At 44.0% G+C, this 23,291-nt stretch overlaps 1 protein-coding gene across 1 annotated transcript in view; it reads right to left on the reverse strand.

Annotated features, from left to right (window-relative positions):
* Window positions 1-230: 230 nt before the first annotated feature.
* The window catches only part of OBI1 (ORC ubiquitin ligase 1), a 32,155-nt gene continuing 9,094 nt past the window's right edge, over window positions 231-23,291 (reverse strand). Inside the window, exons 2-6 of the mRNA XM_081946002.1 lie at window positions 16,732-16,867; window positions 14,247-14,338; window positions 12,715-12,963; window positions 7,124-7,212; window positions 231-3,143 (exon numbers count right to left, since the gene is read on the reverse strand). Coding sequence (XP_081802128.1) covers window positions 1,589-3,143; window positions 7,124-7,212; window positions 12,715-12,963; window positions 14,247-14,338; window positions 16,732-16,867 — 2,121 coding nt within the window. The 3' untranslated portion in view covers window positions 231-1,588. The remainder of the gene's footprint in view (window positions 3,144-7,123; window positions 7,213-12,714; window positions 12,964-14,246; window positions 14,339-16,731; window positions 16,868-23,291) is intronic.

Below are 23,291 nucleotides of genomic sequence, written 5' to 3' on the forward strand. Positions count from 1 at the left end.
GTCTTACTTTGTCTGCAAATTTTGTCCTAGTCTATTGATTTTTTTTTTAAGTCAGGGTAATGATTTAAGAGCGGACCAGCTGCTACGATGATGCCATGCTGGGAATGAGTCAGCAAGGTTTTTGGGTTGATATCACTAACAGCCTGCAATAATAAGAGGCCCTTTTGGGGTGTATCCCTCTCTCTCTCTGTGCTTCCGTGCTGTAATTGCTGTTGCTGTTTGTTTTGAAGTCTGATTAAAGTACATGTATGTATATATTCTATGTAGAAAACCACTGTTCGAATACAAACCTCTGTTTATTGTATTTGCTCCTGGGTTGTCTCACACTGTGCGCACTCTGGCAAAAAGGATACAGCCATTTGTGTTTATCAGATGAATGATGGTGGAATTTCCTGATAATGATCCAAATCTGGGATGGTCCCATCCAGATTCTGATCCATTTGATGTTTGAAATTATAGACAATACATATTGACATATATCCAGAAAGTAAGTTAATACACAGCTCTATCCACTATACTTGTACTATCCTACTTTAACAACGTGTACATGCTCCTATCAGGAAACAAACTAATGGAAATTCAGAAAGGATTTCTAATTATACAAGTTCACAATCCTTACTGCCTTAATTGAATACTCGAAGCCACATCAAATGGTTACGGTGCTCGTGACTTTTTTTTTTATTCACTCCACATAGAAAAATCATGCAGTATTAATGTAAAACAGTACAGTATTCATGTAAAATGCACATTCGGTAAACAAGCCATTAGCATACCAACCCATTTTTTTTTGATGAACTACACAAGACACAAATCACATATTCTTGTACAACAATGGAGCACCGGGGGGAGAGGGAATGGTGGTGGGGGGGGGGGTGAAGAGGGGAGGGGAGAAAATTAAAAGCAGTGTTTAACCAAATTCTCTTTAAAAAAGAAAAAAAAACACCTCTGGATTTTCCAACTGAAGCAAACTGACATTCCCCCAAACTAAAGACTTGTCAAAGAAAAAAAAAATGTTAAGAGCTACACATTAAAAGCTATAATTCAGCACAGAGATAGACTGACTCATGCAGCTAAGGAACAGGAAAACGTGGTTTTTTTGTTTTTTATTCTCAGAGCTGGGTTCTACAAAAAACCAGACTATGCAATAGTTGCCATCGATGTTTTCTAAAGAAAGCAGCTACACATCTTTCCAGAGGTGCTTTACCCTACAGAAAGACTGGTGTCAATGTTGAACCATTTCAAAGGTCTGTCACACTCAGTAACTGGACATATAAAGAGCAAGTGGACTTCGTTCAACCTAAACTTTAAAAAATAACCCAAGATATCAAAACTTGAAGGACATCAAGTGAGGCGTGTTTTGGAGAGCTTCTCTCAACGAATAGCTCATTGCACTCAAGACACAGAGAGAATATTCAAGCTCCATCACTCAGTGTTTCAACTAATGGACAGACTGAGATCAAAGGAGGCCTGGGCGAAGAATATCCTGTAGAGATAAGGTGGGGAGTGAGAATGTGAACATTTTCCCACATTGGGCACTATATATATATTTGCTTTAAAAAAACAAAACAAAAAAAGACGACATATCAAATCAGTTCTTGGTAGTTTTTGACGGACTTGCACTGGACAGACTGCTCTGAATTTTCCTTTTTGCCGACGAATGGATGCTTTTGGCTTTTCTGTCGGGGACGAACGATGACGACCAAGGAGACTGGAGTTGGTTATGGAGGTTTTGCAGCTCAGGAGCCACCTTAAATAAAGAGGAGCCGAGTTTATTCTCGTCAAAAGGTCCTTGAGAGCTGCTGAAGAGAAAGCTCGGGGAAAGCTCTCTCTGGAATAAGAAGCTCTGAGGCTTCCCTTCGCTCGTTTCAGAAGTCCGGCCTGCAAAGAGCGGGAAAGGCTCCGTGGTGTCTAGCGATGATGGGGAAAGGATGGAAAAAGTCGCAAATTTCCACTCGTTGCCCTCTTCTGAATGATCCCTGCTGAGAGGACTCTTCAGAGAACGCGGCTCTTTCCTTTCCTTTTCATTCTTCCCGTTTTCGTTTAAGTTGTCGGGGCCCTGGGTTGTCTTGCAGGAATTATCCAAGTCAGAAGAGGATCTGGAGGTGTAATAGGGGCTCTTGCTGTTGTCTGACTCGGACATCATGGAATCCAGTTCGGAGATCTTATCGAGGTAAGCCGCGTCCATGGACGCCTCACTAGACGTCCTGGTGCGATTCATTTCCGAAGAGCGGATGGAGTGCAGTTTTTTCAGCACGCCCGGATTGTGGCTCTTTTCGCTCAATTTCGGTAAAGACTCGGCCGAGTCACTGGTGGCCGTGTTGGGCTCCGAGCCTTCAAAGTCCAAGTTCTCGCCATAACGTGGCTGGCACCTGTTCCAAAAATCTGGTTTGTCCGAAGAGAAACAGCCTTCCTTAGGTTCGCTGCTCTCACAACTGCTTACACTGTGCTCCGGGGAATCTTTGTTGCAGTCGTCAGAGGCCTCTCCGAAATCCTCAAATTCCAATTTCCTTAGGAAGGTGGATGGCTCGCTATGGCTCTCCTCTTTCACAGGCGGGTCGTCCTTATTGTTGGGTGTGTTTAACTGCAAGCAACTGAGAGACAACGGAGTGCACGGATCTGGAAGATCATAGAGTTCTTCTTTATAGGGCGCACAGTCCTCAATTTTATCCCAGGCTGGCTCTGAACAGGTATCCATGTCAGAGCTGCCAACGTCCAAAAGACCCTCTTGAGAACTTCGAAAAACATCTCTCCCGGCAGGCTCTGGGGTGACTGGATCATCCGAACAAGCCTGGCTAGTTGAATTTAAGCAGACGTCATTGCTGCTCCCTAAAAGTCCTGCTGTCTCATCGAGATCAACAGGGGTATGACTAGCGCATAAACAGGTCGGATCTATGGGTTCTTGGGGGCTCTCAACAGCCTTGCTGGGGGGGCTTTCACAGTTTTTATCCTCCATGGAGGAAGCAGTTACATTTTCCGGGCTTGGGGGTTTCCTCTGGTCCCACTCCCGCTTCATCTGTGCGATCTGGGACTCTAGGTCTTCTACGTAGGCGTCGCTTCTCTCCAAGGCTTTCTTAAGACGGTTTGTTTCCTGCTCACATTGCTCCAGCCTGGTCTGAAGGGCTGCCACGGTGAATCTTCCTAGCCTGTAAGCAAGCAAGCAAACAAACAAATAAATAAACAGAAACACAATCCAGCAAAAATTACAGGAAGGAAGCAACATAGACATGATGCCCTATTGTCAATACAAATTTGCTAGCGGTAGCGTCGAAAGAATGGGGTAGATCAGGGGTCCCCAATCCCTGGGCCATGGACTGACTCCGGTTCCCGGCATGCTGGAAACTGAGCTACACAAATAAGCAAAGCCCCCATCCATGGGATGCAGGTAGCACGTGAAGCCACACCCCTTTCGGTCCGCGTAAAAACCTCTCTCCACGAAACCAGTCCCTGGTGCCCGAAAGGTTGGGGGGAGCTGGGGTAGATGATCTAGAGAACACGCTATAGATGTTCTTCGACTTACAATAGTTTACTTGAAGTTACAATAAAAGTGACTTCATACCATTTTTCACGCTTACGATTTTGGTAGCGTCGCCGTGGTCAGGTGACTTACATTCGGAGGCTTAACAACTGACTCATATTTATGACGGTTGCAGCTTCCCAGGGTCACGTGATCCCCTTTGGCAACTTTGCAACCAGCAAAGTCAACGGGGACTTACCAACCAGGCTACTAATTGAACAACTGCAGTGATTCACTTAAGAAAAGTGGCAAGAGAAGTTGTAAAATGGGGCAAAACTCAACACAATTTCTCACTTAGCAACATACATTTTGGGCTTACTTGTGGTCGTAAGCTGAGGACTGCCTGTGTTTATTTCTGAACCCAGCATAAATCACAGAGAACCATGTTTAATGAAAAGAAGGACTAGGGGAGACATGATAGCAGTGTTCCAATATCTCAGGGGTTGCCACAAAGAAGAGGGAGTCAAACTATTCTCCAAAGCACCTGAGGGCAGAACAAGAAGCAATGGGTGGAAACTAATCAAGGAGAGAAGCAACTTAGAACTGAGGAGAAATTTCCTGAGAGTTAGAACAATTAATCAGTGGAACAACTTGCCTCCAGAAGTTGTGAATGCTCCAACACTGGAAGTCTTTAAGAAGATGTTGGATAACCGTTTGTCTGAAACGGTATAAGGTTTCCTGCCTAGGCAGGGGGTTGGACTAGAAGACCTCCAAGGTCCCTTCCAACTCTGTTATTGTATTGTATTATATTATTGTATGTTCCATTGATTTGGAAATAAGGGAACAAGAGGGTTAGTAACAGATAGGTAGCCAATCATTTTCCTGTGCAAATTAAGAGGCATACACCTGTATTGAAATCTTTCCATATCCATCCATCCATCCATCCATCATCTCAGCTTCGTACCTGTTGTGGCCCGCCAGATTCGGACGGTGAGGAGGTTGGGGAGGAACATGAGGCATTCCTGGAGTCTGGGGAAGGCTCTCACGAGTGCTCTGCATCAGAGGCAGAAATGGGGCCAGGACCATGTGACAATTATCAGCTGCCTTTGGAGTCAGACATCAGTGAGGCAGACGAACAGATGGAGCCTGTTCCCAGTGTGCGCATGCGCAGAGTTGCCAGACGAAGGGAACAGCTAAGGAACAAGGGTCGACTTGGGGATAAGGCCACAGCTGGACGGCCAATGGCCCCTCCCAGAGGAAATAAAAGAGGAGCGAAAGGCGAGGGGGGGTATTTGCAGGAGACAATTAGTTCATTCCTGCATTCTTGCCAAGTATTGCGGCGTCTGAAAGATATCGGCCTGGCCAACTCTCCAAGCCGGATAAAGGTCAGTAATTGTGAACTATTTTGAAAGACTGTGGGAGAGGAAAGACTTTAGGGGAGAGGATTTCACTATAAATTAAATAAAAGGGGTTTAATCAGGACGAGGACTTGGCTTCGTGCTGCTGGGGAAGCCTAGCTCAGAACAGTATCATAAAAGGGAGCAGAGAATACTTTAAATATCTAGAGAAGAGAAACCACTAGCAGTCCAAAGGCAATAACCAAGCAGATTACTCTTCTAGGGATTGGCCCTATCCTTTCAACTCAAATATGCATGAAGAATTATCCCCTAAAACAATGGCAGAGATTTATGATAACATTTGAACAGCGGTCCACATCTTGAAATATTTACATTCAATCATTCTTACAGCCCCAGCCGCCTTTTACAATATACATTTCATCCGCAATGTCACCTTGTCAAATATAAAAATGCCACTATGAAATTCAGTAATTGTCACCCATCCTTTAGAAGGGCTTGGTTTTTCCCCCCAACCCTCTTTCTTTTTTAAAAAAGGGGGATTCATTTGGAACAATTATATGTTGCTCTGATGAATAGCTCTTGTTCAGTCACTGCAGGGCTGAAACTGTTAAAAGTCCTTGCATTCCTTCCATTTTTATCTCTCTCTCTCTTTATCGTCTATTTCTCTATCTCTATATTTATCTCTCTCTCCTTCTCCCTACATACACACACATATAATCATATAGTGCTTGAGTTGCAAGAGTTCGTTTAGTGACCAAAGTTACAACATCACTGGAAAAAAAGTGAATTATGACCATTTTTCACATTTACAGCTAGTGCAGCGTCCCCCTGGTCAAAAGCCAGGTGCTTGGCAATTGTCTCGTGTTTACGACAGTTGCAGTACACCAGGGCCATGCGATCACCTTTTGCAACCTACCAGCAAACTAAGTCCAAAGGGAAAGCCAGATTCCCTTAACAAACCGGTTACTAACTTTACAACTGCAGCGACTCACTTGTTTTGTTTGTTTGTTTGTTTTTGTTTTTATTGGATTTATATGCCGCCCTTCTCCCAAAGGACTCAGGGCGGCGTACAACATTAAAAAACACACATCCCGAGAAGTTAAAAAGAAATTAAATATATATCCAAAAAAACAAGTCGAATTTATAGAACAATACATTTAAAAAACGAGTTAAAATTAACAGGCCAGGCCGGCTTAACAACTTAACAACTGTGGCAGTCGTAAAATGGGGCGAAAACTCACTTTGCAAATGTTTCACTGAAAGTGAAACTTAAAAGTATTTAAGTATCAAACTTAAAGTATTGACCATAATGTAAAATATAATGGGGATATGAACAAATCAATATTATTACAATTGTTAGTAAAAACTGTTATTACACTATTACAGATGTTAAAACCGATAGGAAGGGCAACGTAGATAGAGAACTACAAAAGCTAAGCATGTATGCTGATACAGAAGGTTGTAAAACTATGTTATATTGTTAGGTTTGTCTTCTTTTTTTCTGTATTTGTTGCTTTTTTTCTGTTTTTAAAGGTCAAAATGTTTAATAAAAACTATTTTTAAAAAAACAAAATGTTTCACTTAGCAACACAATTTTGGGGTTCATTTGAAGTTGTAATCCGAGAACTACATATGTGTGTGTGTTTGTGTGTGTATGTATGTATAGACACATATAGGTATATACCGCTTTACAGTGCTTTTACAGCCCTCTCTAAGCGGTTTACAGTGTCAGCCTATTTCCCCCCACGATTTGGGTCCTCATTTGACCCACTTCGGAAGGATGGAAGGCTGAGTCAACTTTTAGCCTGGTGAGATTTGAACTGCCCAATTGGAGGTAGTCAGCAGTCAGCAGAAGTAACCTGCAGTACTACACTCTAACCGCTGCGCCACCGTGGCTCTAGTTTTGTTCCTAAAGATGGCCTTTAACTCAAAATAAATAAATAAAGCCATGTCTTCCCAAAGTTGCATAATTTGGAAGTGTGCATGCAAGTGTGTGCGTGTGCGTGTGTGTGTATGGACAGGCAGGCAGCCACATATGTACTGAGAGGACAAAAGTGCACAGAGGAGTCAGGAAGGGGAAGTTAGTGATCAAACCGTCACGTTGCATATATTTATTTATTTTTGTAAAAAGATGCGTTTGAAACCAACCTTGGCCGACCCTTGTAAGCAGCCTACAAACCGCAAAGAGCAGACATTGCCTAGAATTCCTTTTGGCTCCCTCGCCTCATTGCACCTTCCCTGTTTGGCTCATTAAGAGTTAAAGCCCAGCCCCATGAAAAATGCATGGAAGGGTTTTAAAATATTTACATACCTCTGGGGTGACCTGCTTCCAACCTCAGCCTTGAGCTGCAAGTTCTCCCTCGCAAGGCTACCGTTTTCAAGCCTCAGTTTCTTATTCACCTACGTGGAAGTAAAATTATTAACAACGTCAACAAGACTCACATCTCTTCCAACCAGGCCCGATTTGAAGAAGGAAGGGACGGAAAGGTAACCACAGCGATGGCCGAGATCCTAGAAATCCCCCGTCCAACAGAGACACCACTTAAAAATTACCCTGGGAGATGGGCAGGCGGAAACTGGCAAGAGAACAGACATTTTTAATTCATAATTCCAAAATACGCCGCGAGGCTGCTATCCAGGGAAATAAACAAGAGCTGTGTTAGTTCAACCTGACGGTCATTAAAGGAGATATACTAATGGCAATTCAATGTTTCCTGCCTCCACTCCCCGACAAAATTCTTTAAATGGATTGACATGGTGGTGTGCAGGTATCAGCAAAATGAATGTTGAACAATTTCTACCGTATGTTCTTCCAAGCGGACAAAGATTACTCAGTGGCTTGGCCTTTTTTTTAAAGAGACAGATATACACATCTACAATGCACCCCCCCTCTCTCTGTCTCACACACACACACACACACACACACACACACAGAACAAAACTCATGACAATAATCTGTTTGCCATTTTACGCGGGCAACATTTCTGGGAGGATGCCTTTTGACAAGCCAAGTCATTCACTGTGACTCGGTGAATAAAACTTATTTTCTTTTTTATAAAAAAGCAATAAAGTCCAGATAAGAGACTTGGCTATGGCGCACACATATTGTATCAAGAAATTTAGAACATCCAAAAAGCTGCTTTCCATTGGGCTAATCTATTAAGCCAAGTAAAAGATATGAAGAACGGTTGCAGGAATTGGGTATGGCCAGTCTAGAGAAAAGAAGGAGTGGGGGGGGGGGGGCATGATAGCAGTGTTCCGATATCTTGAAGGGCTGCCATAAAGAAGAGGGGGTAAATTTATTTTCCAAAGCACCAGAAGGCAAGACAAGAAACCATGGATGGAAATTAATCAAGGAGAGAAGCAAGCTGGAATTGAGCAGAAACTTCCTAACAGTGAGGACAGTTACTCAGAGGAATAGCTTGCCTCCAGAAGTTGTGGGTGCTTCATCACTGGAGGTATTTAAGACCGAAGAGCCACTTGTCTCGAATTGTATAGGGTCACTTGCTTGAGCAGGGGGTTGGACTAGAAGACCTCCAAGGTCCCTTCCAGCTCTGTCCTGATTGACAACTATTCCAGGGATGAGCAATGCATGGATTTCATGTCGTTTGTTGTAAAGGAATTTTAGATATACAGGACTATCTGTACAAGCTGGCTGGTAAGCAACCAAATTTTAATCACGTGATCCTGGAGATGCTGGAGAAGTCGTAAGTGTGGGAACCAGTTCCAAGTCACTTTTTCCAGTGCCATAGTAATTTCAAACGGTCACTGAATGAATGGTAATACTTGAAGGACTACTTGTACTCAATCCCAGCACAGCTATTTAGATCAATATTATTTTCCCAACTCATTTAAGCAGAGCGATGATCTAAGTTAGCAAGCTTTTAGTTACCAAAAGTTGTCTTATAGCTGCTCCGTTTTCTCATTGTTGAAAAAGGACGGGGACTAACAAAGTCTTAAACGCTTCGCACTTCGCAAAGTTCTTTTGGATAAACTGAACGCATTTGATTCGGTGAGGCTGGTTTACATCAGTCTTGCCGTGAACTACGATTACAAGCAGAGAGGGCTCCTGAACAGGGAGGTTTGCGCCTTGGTTCTTGATAATTTTACCAATTGTTAAATTTTGATGTTCTTGGGTTTTAGCACGATTGTTTTAGTTCATGATGGCATGCCGTTGCCCTTAATTAATTTCTTTCCTTCCACCCTTTCTCTCTCCCTTGCTTCCCTCCCCTCCCTCACTTCTCTCCCTCTCCTTCTTCCCATACTCCCTTTCCTTCCTCCTTCCCTACCTTTCCATCCTCCTTCCGCTTCCCTTCCTCCCTCTCCCTTATTTCCCTCTCCTCCCTCTCCCTCCCTTCTCTCCTCTTTCTTAATTCCTTCCTTCATTCCTCCCTCCCTCTCTCCCTTGCTTCTCTCCCCTCCCCTTCATCCCTCCCTCCCCTTCCTTCCACACTTCCTTCGTTCCTCCCTCTCTCCCTTAATATCCTCTTCCTCTCCCTCCCCTTCCTTCCTTCCACTCTTCCTTCGTTCTTCCATCTCTCCCTTGTTTCCCCCTCCTCCCTCTCTCCCTCGCTTCCCTCCCCTTCCTTTCTTCTGTCCTTCCTTCATTCCTCCCTCCCTTGTTTCCCTCCCTCCCTCGCTTCCTCCCTTCCCCTCCCTCTCTCCAACAAAATGAAATGCTTTAGGGCAGGTTCTTTTAAACCCTAAAATGTCCCTTTTAAATCACTAGGACACCAGGGCCCTGTTGCAGTAAATGGAATCACACAAATTATAGGTTCGCCGTAGAAAGGCCCGGGAGGGCCTCCGTCTCTGAGCCAGTGAGATGACATTTGCAAAACAAGAGGTCCTCAGTCAGATACACGATAGATTATCGGAATCCCTGAAAGGAAATGTGGTCATCGATATTGAAAAAGGAAAATGGCCTAATGCAATTAGCAGCTCCTGGATTGGCAAAAAAGAGCCAGTAAGACAAAACAGGCCAGTGATTCTGACAACGTTTTCCTTCAGGTTGTTGACCAGGAAATAAACCTTCAGGCAGTTGTGACATGTATACAGAGTATAAGGAAACAACAGAGTGGGAAGGGAGCGTGGGGTCTTCTAGTCCAAACCCCTGCTCAAGCAGGAGATCCTATACCAGTGATGGCGAACCTTAATTCAAGGTTAAATTAAATGCCACACACACCCCGGCGTTCTGTCCACCTGAGCATACATGCGTGATCTCCCTGCGCATGCGCCCATGGCTTTCTTGGAGCCTGGGAAGGGCAAAAACGGCCTCCCCCATCCCCCCAGGCCCTCTAGAGCAGGGGTGTCCAAACTGGGGAACTTTAAGACTCGTGGACTTCAACTCCCAGAATTCCCCAGCCAGCTGGCTGGGGAATTCTGGGAGTTGAAGTCCACGAGTCTTAAAGTTCCCCAGTTTGGACACCCCTGCTCTAGAGGCAGGAAACAGCATGTTTCCTGACTTCCAGTGGGCCTGTTTTTCGCCCTCCCCAGGTTTCAGGAAAGCCTCCTGAAGGCGAAAAACGGCCCAACGGAAGCTTGTTTTTGAATTTACAGTGGGCCCGCTGGGCCTGTTTTTCGCTTTCCTGAGGCTTTCCTGAAGCCTAGGGAGGGCAAAAACAGCCTCCCCATGCCCTCTGGAAGGCTGAAAATCAGCTGGCCAGCACACACATGCACACTGGAATTGACATAGGGCAACCCCTTGCATGCCCTCAGGTATGGCTCCGTGTGCCCCCAGTGGCAGGCATGCCATAGGTTCGCCATCACGGCCCTATACCATTTCAGACAAAAATTAACATTTCAATTACTTTTATGGATTAATTGCTATTTTTCCTCTTAACTACGTTGCGATTAATAGAGTAGATAGATGACAGGCCAACCCTTTGGAAACAGATTTAGTAGTTTAAAATTCTTTTGGCCTGCTCCCCAAGGGGTGGGGAACTAACATTGTTGTATTCCATCAATCAGCATTCCATCAGGGAGCACATTATGTCTCTATGTGTTAGTCTTTTTTTAAAGACTCTTTCTTTCTTTTCTTTTCTTTTTTTTGTTGCAAAATTTTTATTGGTTTTGAAATATATAGGGAAGGGTAAAAGACACCCTTTTACCCTTCCCTACTGGTGGCGAGAATCCCGCCTAGAAACTCACTAATTTAACAATCTTAGAACTAAAATATAAAAGAAAGCATCAGAACAAATTTAACCATTATTATCAAACGTGTGCTCTACTATTTTTTTCTCTGTTACTTTTGTAGTATCAACAATTACAATTATTCCAAATACGTTCATTTTTGTGATCTAAGCCTTTTCGATATTGCTTCTTCTTCCTTGCCTCTTGGGAGGGCCTCAGCGCCCCCCACCCCCTCCTTGTCTTGCGTCTTGTTGTCCTTTTCTCTACTCCCACTAAGTTCCTCCTCTGGGGGGAAAGATTCTTTTTTAATAAAGGCTTCCGCCTCTTGAATTGTATTAATTCTAATCCTGTTTCCCTCCCAGACTCTTTCTTTCTTTTTAATGTCCTGTTTGTTGTGCCCTTTTCCTCTTTTAAACAATATTTTTTTCAAAAAAATATTTTGGTGTTTTGCATTGTAACTTTCTTCGAATAAACTAAATATCATAAAAGGGGAAACAGATCAATTCCACACCTGCAGTGAGAAATCTTTGCAATGTTTGAAATTCCCCCGTGATGCCAACAGGAATCTAGGTAGCATCATCCAATGTTCTCAGAATTTTCATGTTTAAACGTGCAACGGTATTTTTCTATTATTGAAAAATAACTCGAGCTTGATATCTGGGAATCTTCTCTGCCACGATTAAGGGCGGCTGCCAGAAGTTAGAGACCCGGTAATTCACACCCTTGAGATATCATGGAGTGAAATGGTCATGCAATCTCCTAACTGGGGTCTTGGAGCACTATTACCCAATAGGAGATGAAGCTCAAATTAGCTGCAGGGCATCAGTTAGCCTGATCCTGAGGGAGGCCCCATAATTCTGTGGATAGAGGAAAAGTGTATAGCAATGAGGTGCCTGGTCCTATTTATGGGCCATTAGGAGCATTTCCGCTTGATCTTACAATAAAAGCAAGAAAAAATACATCACTCTGCAAGGGTGTTCTTCATTTAATAGGATATTTTAGTTTGGTCAAAGGCCATAAGGTCAACTGACCATTACTGAATCTTTATTTTGCTTGTTTTCTGTACTGTACTATAAGCCCTTCAAGGTGATGCAGACAAGAAGCACCAACCCTGAGTACCAATGCTACCTTTATAGCAGCAGAATTTTGCAAGTCGGAGTATATTTTGCCTCCTTGCTTTCACAGCTGAATAAACTAGGAAGGGTTCTTTGTAAGAGGCCTGCCACACCCTCATTCCTTTTGAGGGTTGGGCTGCTTCTTATCTCTCTGTCGCCTGGCCTGCAGCTTCTCTTCCTTCTCCTGGCTCTCAAGGACATGCGCACAGGCTTGTCTTCAGAAGTTGTGGGTGCTCCATCACTGGAGGCCTTCAAGAAGTGACTGGGACAGCCACGTGTCTGTAATGGTATAGGCCCGTGATGGCAAACATGTGGCATGCATGCCACAGGTGGCACGCGGAGCCATTTCTGAGGGCATGCGAGGCGTTGCCCTGTCAGCTCCAGTGCGCATGTGCATGCTGGCCAGCTGATTTTTTGCCTCAATTTTTGGCCATTTTTTGCTCTTTGGAGGCTTCAAGTGGTTTCCCTGAAGCTTCTGGAGGGCAAAAAATCATCCAACGCGCAAACCGGGAACAGAGAGCTGCAGTGGAGGGATGAAAAAGCCACATGTGGCTCCCTAGCCGGGGGTTGCTGACCCCTGACTTAGACCATTTGAATTCCCAATCCCTGCCAACTGTCAATGCTTAGACGTCCACCTAGTTGCATTAACACACGTTACCTCCATTAATTTTTCCATGTCCTCCTTCACTTTCTCATACATGTCATTGGCGGCCTGAAGCTTCTGGGTCCATGCTGCCAAAGTCTCAGTGTCCACTTTGTGCTCATTGTCTGAAGGTTGTGGAGACTCCTGGTTTCTCTCCGGCACCTGCAGGGTCTCAGGGTGCAGGACAGATTTGAGTTGGGACTCCAGGCTGAGGTTTTCTCCTTTCAGAGTTTCCAACTCTTTCTGCAGCGATTCTATCTCATCCTAATGGGAGAAAAGACCCAGAGTGAAGTAGAGGCCACGGATGAAGACAGTAACAGTTTAAAGCAGATCAAGCCACAAGGTTTTAATTCTCAGGGAGAGCCTTTGAAGGGTGACCGTAGTGGAGAATCCGATAATTATTATTCTAGATTTCAGGGTTTCGCCAAATGAATATGTGTGTGGACCCCATTAAGAGAGACACAATTCTGCTGGATCATATTGTGTTTCCCTGAAAATAAGACCCAACCGGAAAATTAGGCCTAGCATGATTTTTCAGGATGCTCGTAATATGAGCCCTACCCCCAAAATAAGCCCCAGGTAAAATTGTCAGCCAGATGGATGCATTTTAGTACTGCGTTTTCCTAAAAATAAACCGTAGCCAGAAAATAAGCCCTGATGCATTTTTTGGGTGGGGGGGGAAGCAAAAATTAATATAATACCTGGTCTTATTTTCAAGGAAACATGGGTACCAAAGGATCATCTCGCTCACCATCTTATTTCTGACAGCAGAGTAAGGCAGATGTGATTTAGTTGCTCTGACTTAAAGCACTTCAGATGTGAGGCAACATAAAAGTTTATCTGTTGAATATATAGTATATACCAGTTATAGGGAACCTTTTCGGCACTGAATGCCCAAAACACTCTGTTTTTTGGCTATTCTTCGGCTCATTTTCCGGCGCTCCGGCACCCATAAAGAGGAAGCATGCAAGTGCCAGAAACCTTTCTCTTTCTCATATTTTTCTAGCATTATGCCTAAGAAAAATAATTCTGGCTTATAATCTATATGTCATTTTAACTTTTTCCTACCCATGTGCGCATTTGCGTCCAATTTTTTTTTTGGCTTTTGGAGGTGGCATTCAGCCGGTTCTGACCAGTTCTGGAGAACTGGTAGCAGAAAAATTGAGTAGTTCGGAGAACTGGTAAATACCACCTCTGATTGCCCCTGCCCCAATCTATTCTCTGCCTCCCGAGTATCAGCTGATTGGGAGGGAATGGGGACTTTCCAGTATCCTTCCCCTGCCACGCCCACCAGGCCATGCCACGCCCACCAAGTCACGCCCACAGAACCGGTAGTAAAAAAAAAATGAATCCCACCACTGGACACATCCAACACACGTGATAGTATGTGGCCAGTCCTTGATTACATTTCCAACATTTGGAGGACCTGTTTTTAAACACCTTTGTTGTAAAAAAGCACTTTTGGAGGTAGAGACATGCCATCTCCCATCAGTCATGCGAATGCAATGAAATAGTTCTGAAACGCCCCTCTTTGCTCTAAATATTACCTCGTATTCTTTGTGCAGTATCTCGAGTCTGGTTTTGCGAAGCTGTTTTCGAATGGCAGGGCTAAACACAGGGTTACTTTCGCTTGTTCCTCCTGCAGCAAAAACCAAAACCATCCCATTTCAATATTTTTCAGACTTGCAGAGGAAAATCTCATTTTTCCCCATTCTGATCTCAAGCAAAAGGGCCTCTCCCCATCAAGAAACAAAGCATTAGCTTTATCACTCTGTACAGGCAGTCCTCGACTTACAACTATTTGTTTAGTGACCTGTTTGAAGTTACTTTTTTAAAATTAAAATGTTTTTTTTATTAAACACATATTAAACCGTTGGACACATTATAACCGTCCTGGCAATGTCTTTGCCATACATACAACAGGTGAAACTCGAAAAATTAGAATATTGTGCAAAAGTTCATTTATTTCAGAAATGCAACTTAAAAGGTGAAACTAATATATGAGATAAGACTCATGACTTGCAAAGCAAGCTAGTTCACGCCATGATTTGTCATAATTGTGACTATTATGGCGTACAGCGCATGAAAACCCCAAATCCACCATCTCAGAAAATTAGAATATTACATGCAATCAATAAAACAAGGATTGTACATAACAACAATGTCGGACCTCTGAAAAGTATAAGCATGCATATGTACTCAGTACTTGGTTTGGGCCCCTTTTGCAGTAATTACTGCCTCAATGCAGCGTGGCATGGAAGCTATCAGCCTGTGGCACTGCTGAGGTGTTATGGAAGACCAGGATGCTTCAATAGTGGCCTTCAGCTCATCTGCATTGTTCGGTCTCATGTCTCTCATCTTTCTCTTGGCAATGCCCCATAGATTCTCTATGGGGTTCAGGTCAGGCGAATTTGCTGGCCAATCAAGCACAGTAATCCCACAGTGATTGAACCAGGTTTTGGTGCTTTTGGCAGTGTGGGCAGCTGGAAAATGAAGCCAGTATCCCCATAAAGCTCGTCTGCGGAAGGAAGCATGAAGTGCTCCAAAATCTCCTGGTAGACGGCTGCGTTGACCCTGGTCTTAATGAAGCACAGTGGTCCAAAGTCCTGTTGTTCAGTGCTCCAAAGTCCTCTTTTCTGATGAGAATAACTTTTGCCAAAAGCACCAAAACCTGGTTCAATGACCGTGGGATTACTGTGCTTGATTGGCCAGCAAATTCGCCTGACCTGAACCCCATAGAGAATTTATGGGGCATTGCCAAGAGAAAGATGAGAGACATGAGACCGAACAATGAAGAAGAGCTGAAGGCCACTATTGAAGCATCCTGGTCTTCCATAACACCTCAGCAGTGCCACAGGCTGATAGCTTCCATGCCACGCCGCATTGAGGCAGTAATTGCTGCAAAAGGGTCCAAACCAAGTACTGAGTACATATGCATGCTTATACTTTTCAGAGGTCCGATACTGTTCTATGTACAATCCTTGTTTTATTGATTGCATGTAATATTCTAATTTTCTGAGATTGTGGATTTGGGGTTTTCATGAGCTGTAAGCCATAATCGTCACAATTATGACAAATCACGGCTTGAACTTTCTTGCTTTGCATATAATGAGTCTTATCTCATATATTAGTTTCACCTTTTAAGTTGCATTACTGAAAGAAATTAACTTTTGCACGATATTCTAATTTTTCGAGTTTCACCTGTAGAATATAAAGTTAAATATTATAACCACCCTGCTTATTTACAATTGGTCTATTCAGCATTCACAAATATAAGGATATTGTATTTCCATCCGTGTTGCTTTGTTCTTGTCTTGCACATTTTCACTGTTAAGATTTCATGCATAATTCTAATCTCCATTCTATAAATCTTCATCATTGCTTAGTTTGGGTCTTCCCTTTTTTGTTCCAACCATCGATAAAATTTATCCCAGATCTTATAATATTCTGATTCGTCTTTGTTCTTCAATTCCCATGTCAATTTATCCATTTCAGCCCAAATCAGAATTTTCCTAATTACTTCCTCTTCTTGTGTAATTTCCCCGTTTTTCCAGTTTGGGGCAAAGATCATTCTTGCTGCCGTAATAATATGTATTATTAAGTAGATTACCCCCTTGTTATGTTTATCATTTATGATTTCCAAAAGAAATAGTTCTGGTTTGAAGTTACAACAGCACTGAGAAAAAGCGACTTATGACCAGTTTTCACACTTATGACTGTTGCCGTGTCCCTGTGATTTAGACTCAGATGCTTGACAACTGACTTACATTTATGACGGTGGCAGTGTCCGGAGGTCACGTGATCCCCATTGGCAACAAGCAACATTCATGGGGAAAGCAGATTCACTTAACAACCGTGTAACTAATTTAACAACGGCAGCGATTCGCTTAAGAAACATGGCAAGACAAATCGCACAACGGGAGGGCAAAACTCACTTCACAAATTTCAATTGTGGTCGTAAGTTAAGGACTTCCTCCACCGGGTATAAAAGAATTAAGTGTGCATATTTAAGGGGAGAGAGGGTTACTTTACCTAAGACCTCTTTGCAAGGGTTGTCAGTGGTGATGGGTATCCTACAAGCAGGACACTGGCTGTTGTTCTTAAGCCACACTTCGATGCAAATGGAGCAGAAGACGTGGTTGTTGGCACAGATGACAGGATGACGGACCTTAGGAGAAAGAAGGAAGGGTTAACAGTTAAAACTTTTGCTTGGAGGGAATAAAAGCAACGATTCACATTTGGCACTCAAGGAACAATGATCCTACAACCTGGAAGTAAGCCTTTCCTCTGGCCACGCTTACTATGTTACCATCGACTCTGCAACTTGCCCAGTGGTGGGTTGCAGGCGGTATGCCCCGGTACAGGCGTACCGGAGTGCCCTGGTACAGGCGTATCGGAGCCTCGCCAGAGCACCGGGTACCGTTCCGGTTCGGTGCTCCGGAGGGCCCATCAGCCCGCTCGTACTCCTTACCGGTCTTTAAGTCTTTGGCGCTTCCGTGCATGCGCATGGCGCATACAGCACCTGTGTGACGCTCTGCTGAGCAGCTGGAGCGTCGCGGAGGCACGCGGAGGCGGTAAGTCACATGCAGGGTGGAACGGGATCTGGAACCCACCACTGAACTTGCCTATCTACTCACCACCAGGGAAGCTCTTACCATGGTGTCCATCTTCTCAAACAAGTCCAAGCCGATTATATACAGAAGCAAAAAGGAAACAAAAAATGCACACCAAATATACAGAATAACAGAGTTGGAAGGGACCTTGTAGGTCATCTAGTCCATCACCCAAGCAGGAGACCCTACATCATTTCTGACAGATGGCAGCCCAATCTCTTCTTGAAAGCTTCCAGTGATAGGATAGAGTATATTAGTTATAGGAGCTTCATCACTTAAGATTCACGTGTTCTTGCAACGCCTATAAATTAAGTTCCGAATCAAGCTAATGTCTCTGCTTTATTCAAACATATACATACAGAAATTACCCCCTCCTCAGTCCTTTTAAATCTCCCCACTCAAAATAAAGTCAGAAATGAACACTATGAAGCTAACACTTCCAAAGGCATGGGCCATCTCCATGTTGCTTATGCGCCAATATCCAAGGGGCGGTCACAAAGAAGAGGGAGTCAAGCTATTCTCCAAAGCACCAGAAGGCAGGACAAGAAGCAATGCATGGAAACTAATCCAAAACCATCCAGGTTAGATCACCATGATGTAAAAAAGGATGTGGAGACTCTAGGAAGAGTGCAGAGAAGAGCAACAAAGATGATTAGGGGACCGGAGGCTAAAACATACGAGGAGCGGTTGCAGGAACTGGGCATGTCTAGTTTAATGAAAAGAAGGACTAGGGGAGACATGATAGCAGTCTTCCAATATCTCAGGGGCTGCCACAAAGAAGAGGGAGTTAAGCTATTCTCCAAAGCACCTGAGGGCAGGACAAGAAGCAATGGGTGGAAACTAATCAAGGAAAGAAGCAACTTAGAACTGAGGAGAAATTTCCTGAGAGTTAGGACAATTAATCAGTGGAACAACTTGCCTCCAGAAGTTGTGAATGCTCCAACACTGGAAGTTTTTAAGAAGACGTTGGATGACCATTTGTCTGAAGTGGTTTTCTGCCTAAGCAGCGGGTTGGACTAGAAGACCTCAAAGGTCCCTTCCAACTCTGCTATTCTATTCTATTCTATTAGCAATCTAGATATAAGTAGATTTTTCTGACAGAACAATTAACCAGTGGAATGGCTTTTCCTTCAGAAGTTGCGGAGGCTCTATCACTGGAGGTTTTTAAGAAGAGACATCTGTCTGAAATGGTAAAGCTTCCAAACTAAGACTTGTGAACTTCAACTCCCAGAATTCCCCAGTAGCTGAGGTATTCTATCTACATATCTTAAAGTTACCAAGACCCCTGTTGTTAAGTGAATCTGGTTTCTTCCTTGACTTTGCTTGTCAGAAGGTCGCCAAAGGGGTTCATATGACACACACACACCCGCGACACTGCAATCATCGTAAGTCAGTTGCCAAATGCCTTAATTTTGGCCATATGGCCATGGAGATGCTTCAACAGTAGTTAAGCGTGAAAATCAGTCATAAGTCACTTTTTTCCAGTGCCGTCGTAATTCTGAACGGGGTCACTAAACAAACTGTTGTAAATGGAGGACTACCTATATTATCCTATCAAGCAGGTCACCAGTAATTGGTTCCAGATTTAGCAAATATGAATTTCATCTGCCCCGCATCTTTTTAGGTTTAAAGACAGCTAGATAATGAAAGTATATAATCTATCGCTCTGATACCCAATAAAGTGTTACAATAAAATTTTCATTACCTGCCTCTTCAAATAAGTAAGGTAAGGTTAAAGGTTCCCCTCGCATATATGTGCTAGCCGTTTCTGACTAATTCTAAACAGGCACATTACCATATTTTTCAGAGTATAAGACGCACCTTTCTCCCCCCCTAAGTGGGTGAAAATTTGGGTGCGTCTTATATACTGAATGTAGCCCCACCCACCCACCCACTGTCCCCCACCCTTTGGCCTCTGCCTCCCAGCAATTTATCTCCTTGCAGCAAACGGAGAAAATTGGGCCTTACTTGAAACAGCTGATGATTGGGAGGCCCATGCTTACATTGAAATTGAAACTTGCTGTTTCCTCCAAGAGGCAAATTGCTGGGAGGCAGAGGCAGATTTTTTTTTTTCTTGTGCTAGTCAGGCTGTTTGCTGCAAGGAGATAAGTCAGTAACTATAAATGCTTACAGAATGTTCAAATTATTAGACTTATTTTTTAAAGCCTGCTTTATTATTGTTTAGACAAGTTAACATTCAGCATCGGTACAAATATAGTCTGAAATGTAACACTACAAACAGTGTACATTGTCTGTACTGTTTGCTGTTTGTTGCAAGGAGGCAAATTGCTGGGAGGCAGAGGCAGATATTTTCCCCTTGTTTTCCTCCCCAAAAGCTAGGTGCGTCTTATACTTCAGAGCGTCTTATACTCCGAAAAATACGGTAAGTTTCCTTATGTTATATTGGATATTTCTTTTGCACAAAACCTAAGACAAAGGATCCAGAAACAAGATAAAAAACAATAAACTCCCAATTTTTTAGCCATATCGAAGAATTCACTTGGCCAATTTTCTTTCTTCTCCCTCTAGGCCCGTGATGGCGAACCTATGCCAGGCGTGCCATGTGGAACCCTCTCTGCGGGCGTATCAGTTGTCGCCCCAGCCTAGCTCCACCATGCATGCGCGCGGGCCTCCCGCTGGCCAGCTGGTTTTTGGTTCTCTGCCGTGCATGCACAGGATCGGGGCACATGCGGGGGACACCCGCGCATGTGTGTGTGGGCGCATATGCAGGGGGCACTTGCATTGCATTTTGGGGCCTTGCGCAGTGCCAGTGCCCCACTTTGGCTTCCAGGCTGGTGCAGGCGGCTTTCCAGGTCCAAAATGGAGTACGGGGGAGGGGAAGGAGTGTTGCATGCACATTGCATTATGGGTGCGGGTGCGCGCACACGCATTCGCCACACGACGACAAAAAGGTTAGCCTTACTGCTTTGGCCAAAAAAAACAACCCCGTGTTTTCCCTAAAGGGCAAAAAAAGTTTTTATTAATCCTGCTGAGATGTTCCCAATGCAAGGAGCACAACTATCTTTATGCAGTATGCAATTCTGTTATGAGATAAAATTCATTGGACCACGGAGAATTAGGTTTCAAACGCTTGTAACTTAACAAGATGCTTATGTATTTTCCTCAAAGAGCAAAGTAACAGTTTAGAGAAATAACTTTCTGAAGGACATTACTAATAAGATTTCTCTTTAATTGAAAATCCTGCACAAGCTTTTGGGATTCAGCATTTCAGTGGGGAAAAAAAACCCTCTGCATTGCTTAATGACTCTTGCCCTCTATAAAAAGCATTCCTCGTGGTCTCTAAAGTTACTTTTACTCCCCAAAGTCCTCACTCTTTGTGCTGCTAAGTTGTCCTTTTTTCCAGCAGATTGAAGATGCAACACGAAATTAAACACAACTCTAATTTCTCAAGGGTTGTGGTCTGCTGTTCTCAAAGTCCAATCACCTTTAAGGTAAGTTTGACTCCCAAGTGTCTTACTTCCATGAGGTTGCTGTCTTCTGAGAACTTGTCAGGTAGTTCCCCTGTCTAATGACTAACCAGGATTGAACTTGGTTGTTAGCTTTTATATAGGCACTTATGATGCCCTATGTCAAAAGTCCCCAAACTTGGCAACTCTAAGACTTGTGGACTTCCATTCCCAGAATTCCTCAGCCAGCCATGCTGTTGAAGTCCACAAGTTTTGAAGTTGTCCAATTTGGACACCCCTGCCCTATGTGTACAGGAGCAAATCTGGTCAATCCCGCAATTTTCACCTAATTAAAAGTTTTCCTCCTTGCCCAAACAATCAGTCACATGGTCCAATCAAGGTGTTGTCCGGTTTCCTGGTAATTTCACTCTTCCTCTCTCCTCCTCTTTCTGGGAATGTCCTTGGTTCCCAAGTATTTTGTTTTGGCTACAAATCTCAGTTCTCTTCATTCCTCCCTTCTTATCCCTCAGCTCCAGTGTGGCAACACTAAAGCCTTAAAATGGCTTCAATCAGATCAGCTTCAGGGTTGACACCAGTCACCAAAAAATTTTGATCACGTGACCGTGGGGATGCTACAAGGGTGTGAAAAACTTTTTTCACTGCCATTTTTACTTCGAATAATCACTAAATAAACTGCTGTAAGTCTTTCCAGTTGCAAATTCATGGCTGTGAAAGTTGGACCATAAGGAAGGCTGAGTGCCAAAGAATTGAGGCCTTTGAACTCTGGTGCTGGAGAAGACTCCTGTGAGTCCCTTGGACTGCAAGGCGATCAAACCACTCAGTCCTAGAGGAGGTCAACCCTGATTGCTCCTTAGAAGGCCAGATCCTGAAGATGAAACTCAAATACTTTGGCCACCTAATGAGAAGGAAGGACTCACTGGAGAAGAGCCTAATGCTGGGAAAGATTAGGCAAAAGAAGAAGGGGACGACAGAGAATGAGGGGGATGGATGGAGTCATCAAAGCAGTAGGCGTGAGATTAAATGGACTCCAGAGGATGGGAGAGGACAGGAAGGCCTGGAGGAACGTTGTCCATGGGGTCACAATAGGTCGGACATGACTTTGCAACTAACAACAAAATGTCAAGGACTTCCTATACAGTCATCTATCTTGATGGCAAAAAGTAATCTGTCTTCTACCTATGCTTTAAAGCAGGGGTCCTCAAACTTTTTAAACAGGGGGCCGATTCATGGTCCCTCAGACTGTTGGGGGGCCGGACTGGTTGGGTGGGTGTGGCTAGGTGGGCATGTGACTGGGTGGGGGTGGCCAATTTAGCAGTGCATTTTGACTTTGTCCTTGCTCCTTCCCTACTCACCCACCAGGCCTGGATCAAATGGCTGCACTGGCAAGATCATCCCTCAGTCAGCTGGTCCTCCCCAGCACCCTTCGGCCTTACCTTTGGCAGCCGTGGTGTGATCAGAAGTGCAGCTCAACCGGTGAAATAACTAGAACTGGAAGTGTAGCTGGAGTGGATGCTCGCTGGAAGATAAGGCGATGGTGAGGGGCAGGGCAAGGGGCGGGGCTGAATCCCACCACTCCCCGGCCGGATACTTTGCATTGGCGGGTTGTATCCTGCCTGCGGGTCGTAGTTTGAGAATCAGTGCATTAAAGGGTTGAAGGAGGGGATCAGCTCAAGGTGAAGGGGATTGTCGCTACAGCGATTTGCACAGCACCACTCAAGGAATCTGTTTTGCAAACAACACAACCCTTGTGGCATGAATTCTGTTTATAATACCTAAATAGGAAAATAAAATGCGGAAACTTGGAAGCGATTTCCCCCTCTCCCCATTGATTGGAGGACATATAAGAGAGAGAAAAAAGCGATAATTCTATTTCCATTCAAATCCGACACAAGAAACTAAGAAGCAAGAAATCGATACGGTAATTCACGAGCAGAGAACAGGGACTGACAACTTCAAGACTGATTTTCTGCATAAATCATTTAAGAAATCCAGGTGGAGACTTTCACCTGAAGCAAAATAGGCCAGGCGACTTAAAGGTAAAGCACAACACTCGAACAGTGGACTTACAGGCAGTTCTCGACTTACAGACCTTCGTTTAGTGACCAAAATTACAACAGCACTGAAAACAGGGGACTTAGGCCCATTTTTCACACCTGTGTCGTGTGATCCAAATTCAGATGTTTGGCATCTGGCATGTACTTAGGACAGCTGCAGTGTCCTGTGTGTGTGTGTGTGTCACGTGATTCCCCTTTTATGACCTTTCACAAGTCAGTGAGGAATCCTGATTCACTTAACAACTGCGTGACTAACATAACAACTGCAGTGATTCATTTAACAACGGGGGCAAGAAAAATCGTAACACGGGGCAAACTTCACTTAACAGTTATCTCGCTTAGTAACAAAAATTGGGGGTTCATTTGCGGTCGTAAGTCGAGGACTACCTATACACAGAAGCCCTGGGTCTCTTGAGTTCAACCTGGCTATTATAACATGCATTGAGTTGCTAACAGTTTCGCAAATGTGAAATAGGAATGCACGGCCATTCCTCAGG

The sequence above is a fragment of the Natrix helvetica genome (assembly GCF_964273705.1).
Source record: "Natrix helvetica genome assembly, chromosome: 3".
NCBI lineage: Eukaryota > Metazoa > Chordata > Lepidosauria > Squamata > Natricidae > Natrix > Natrix helvetica.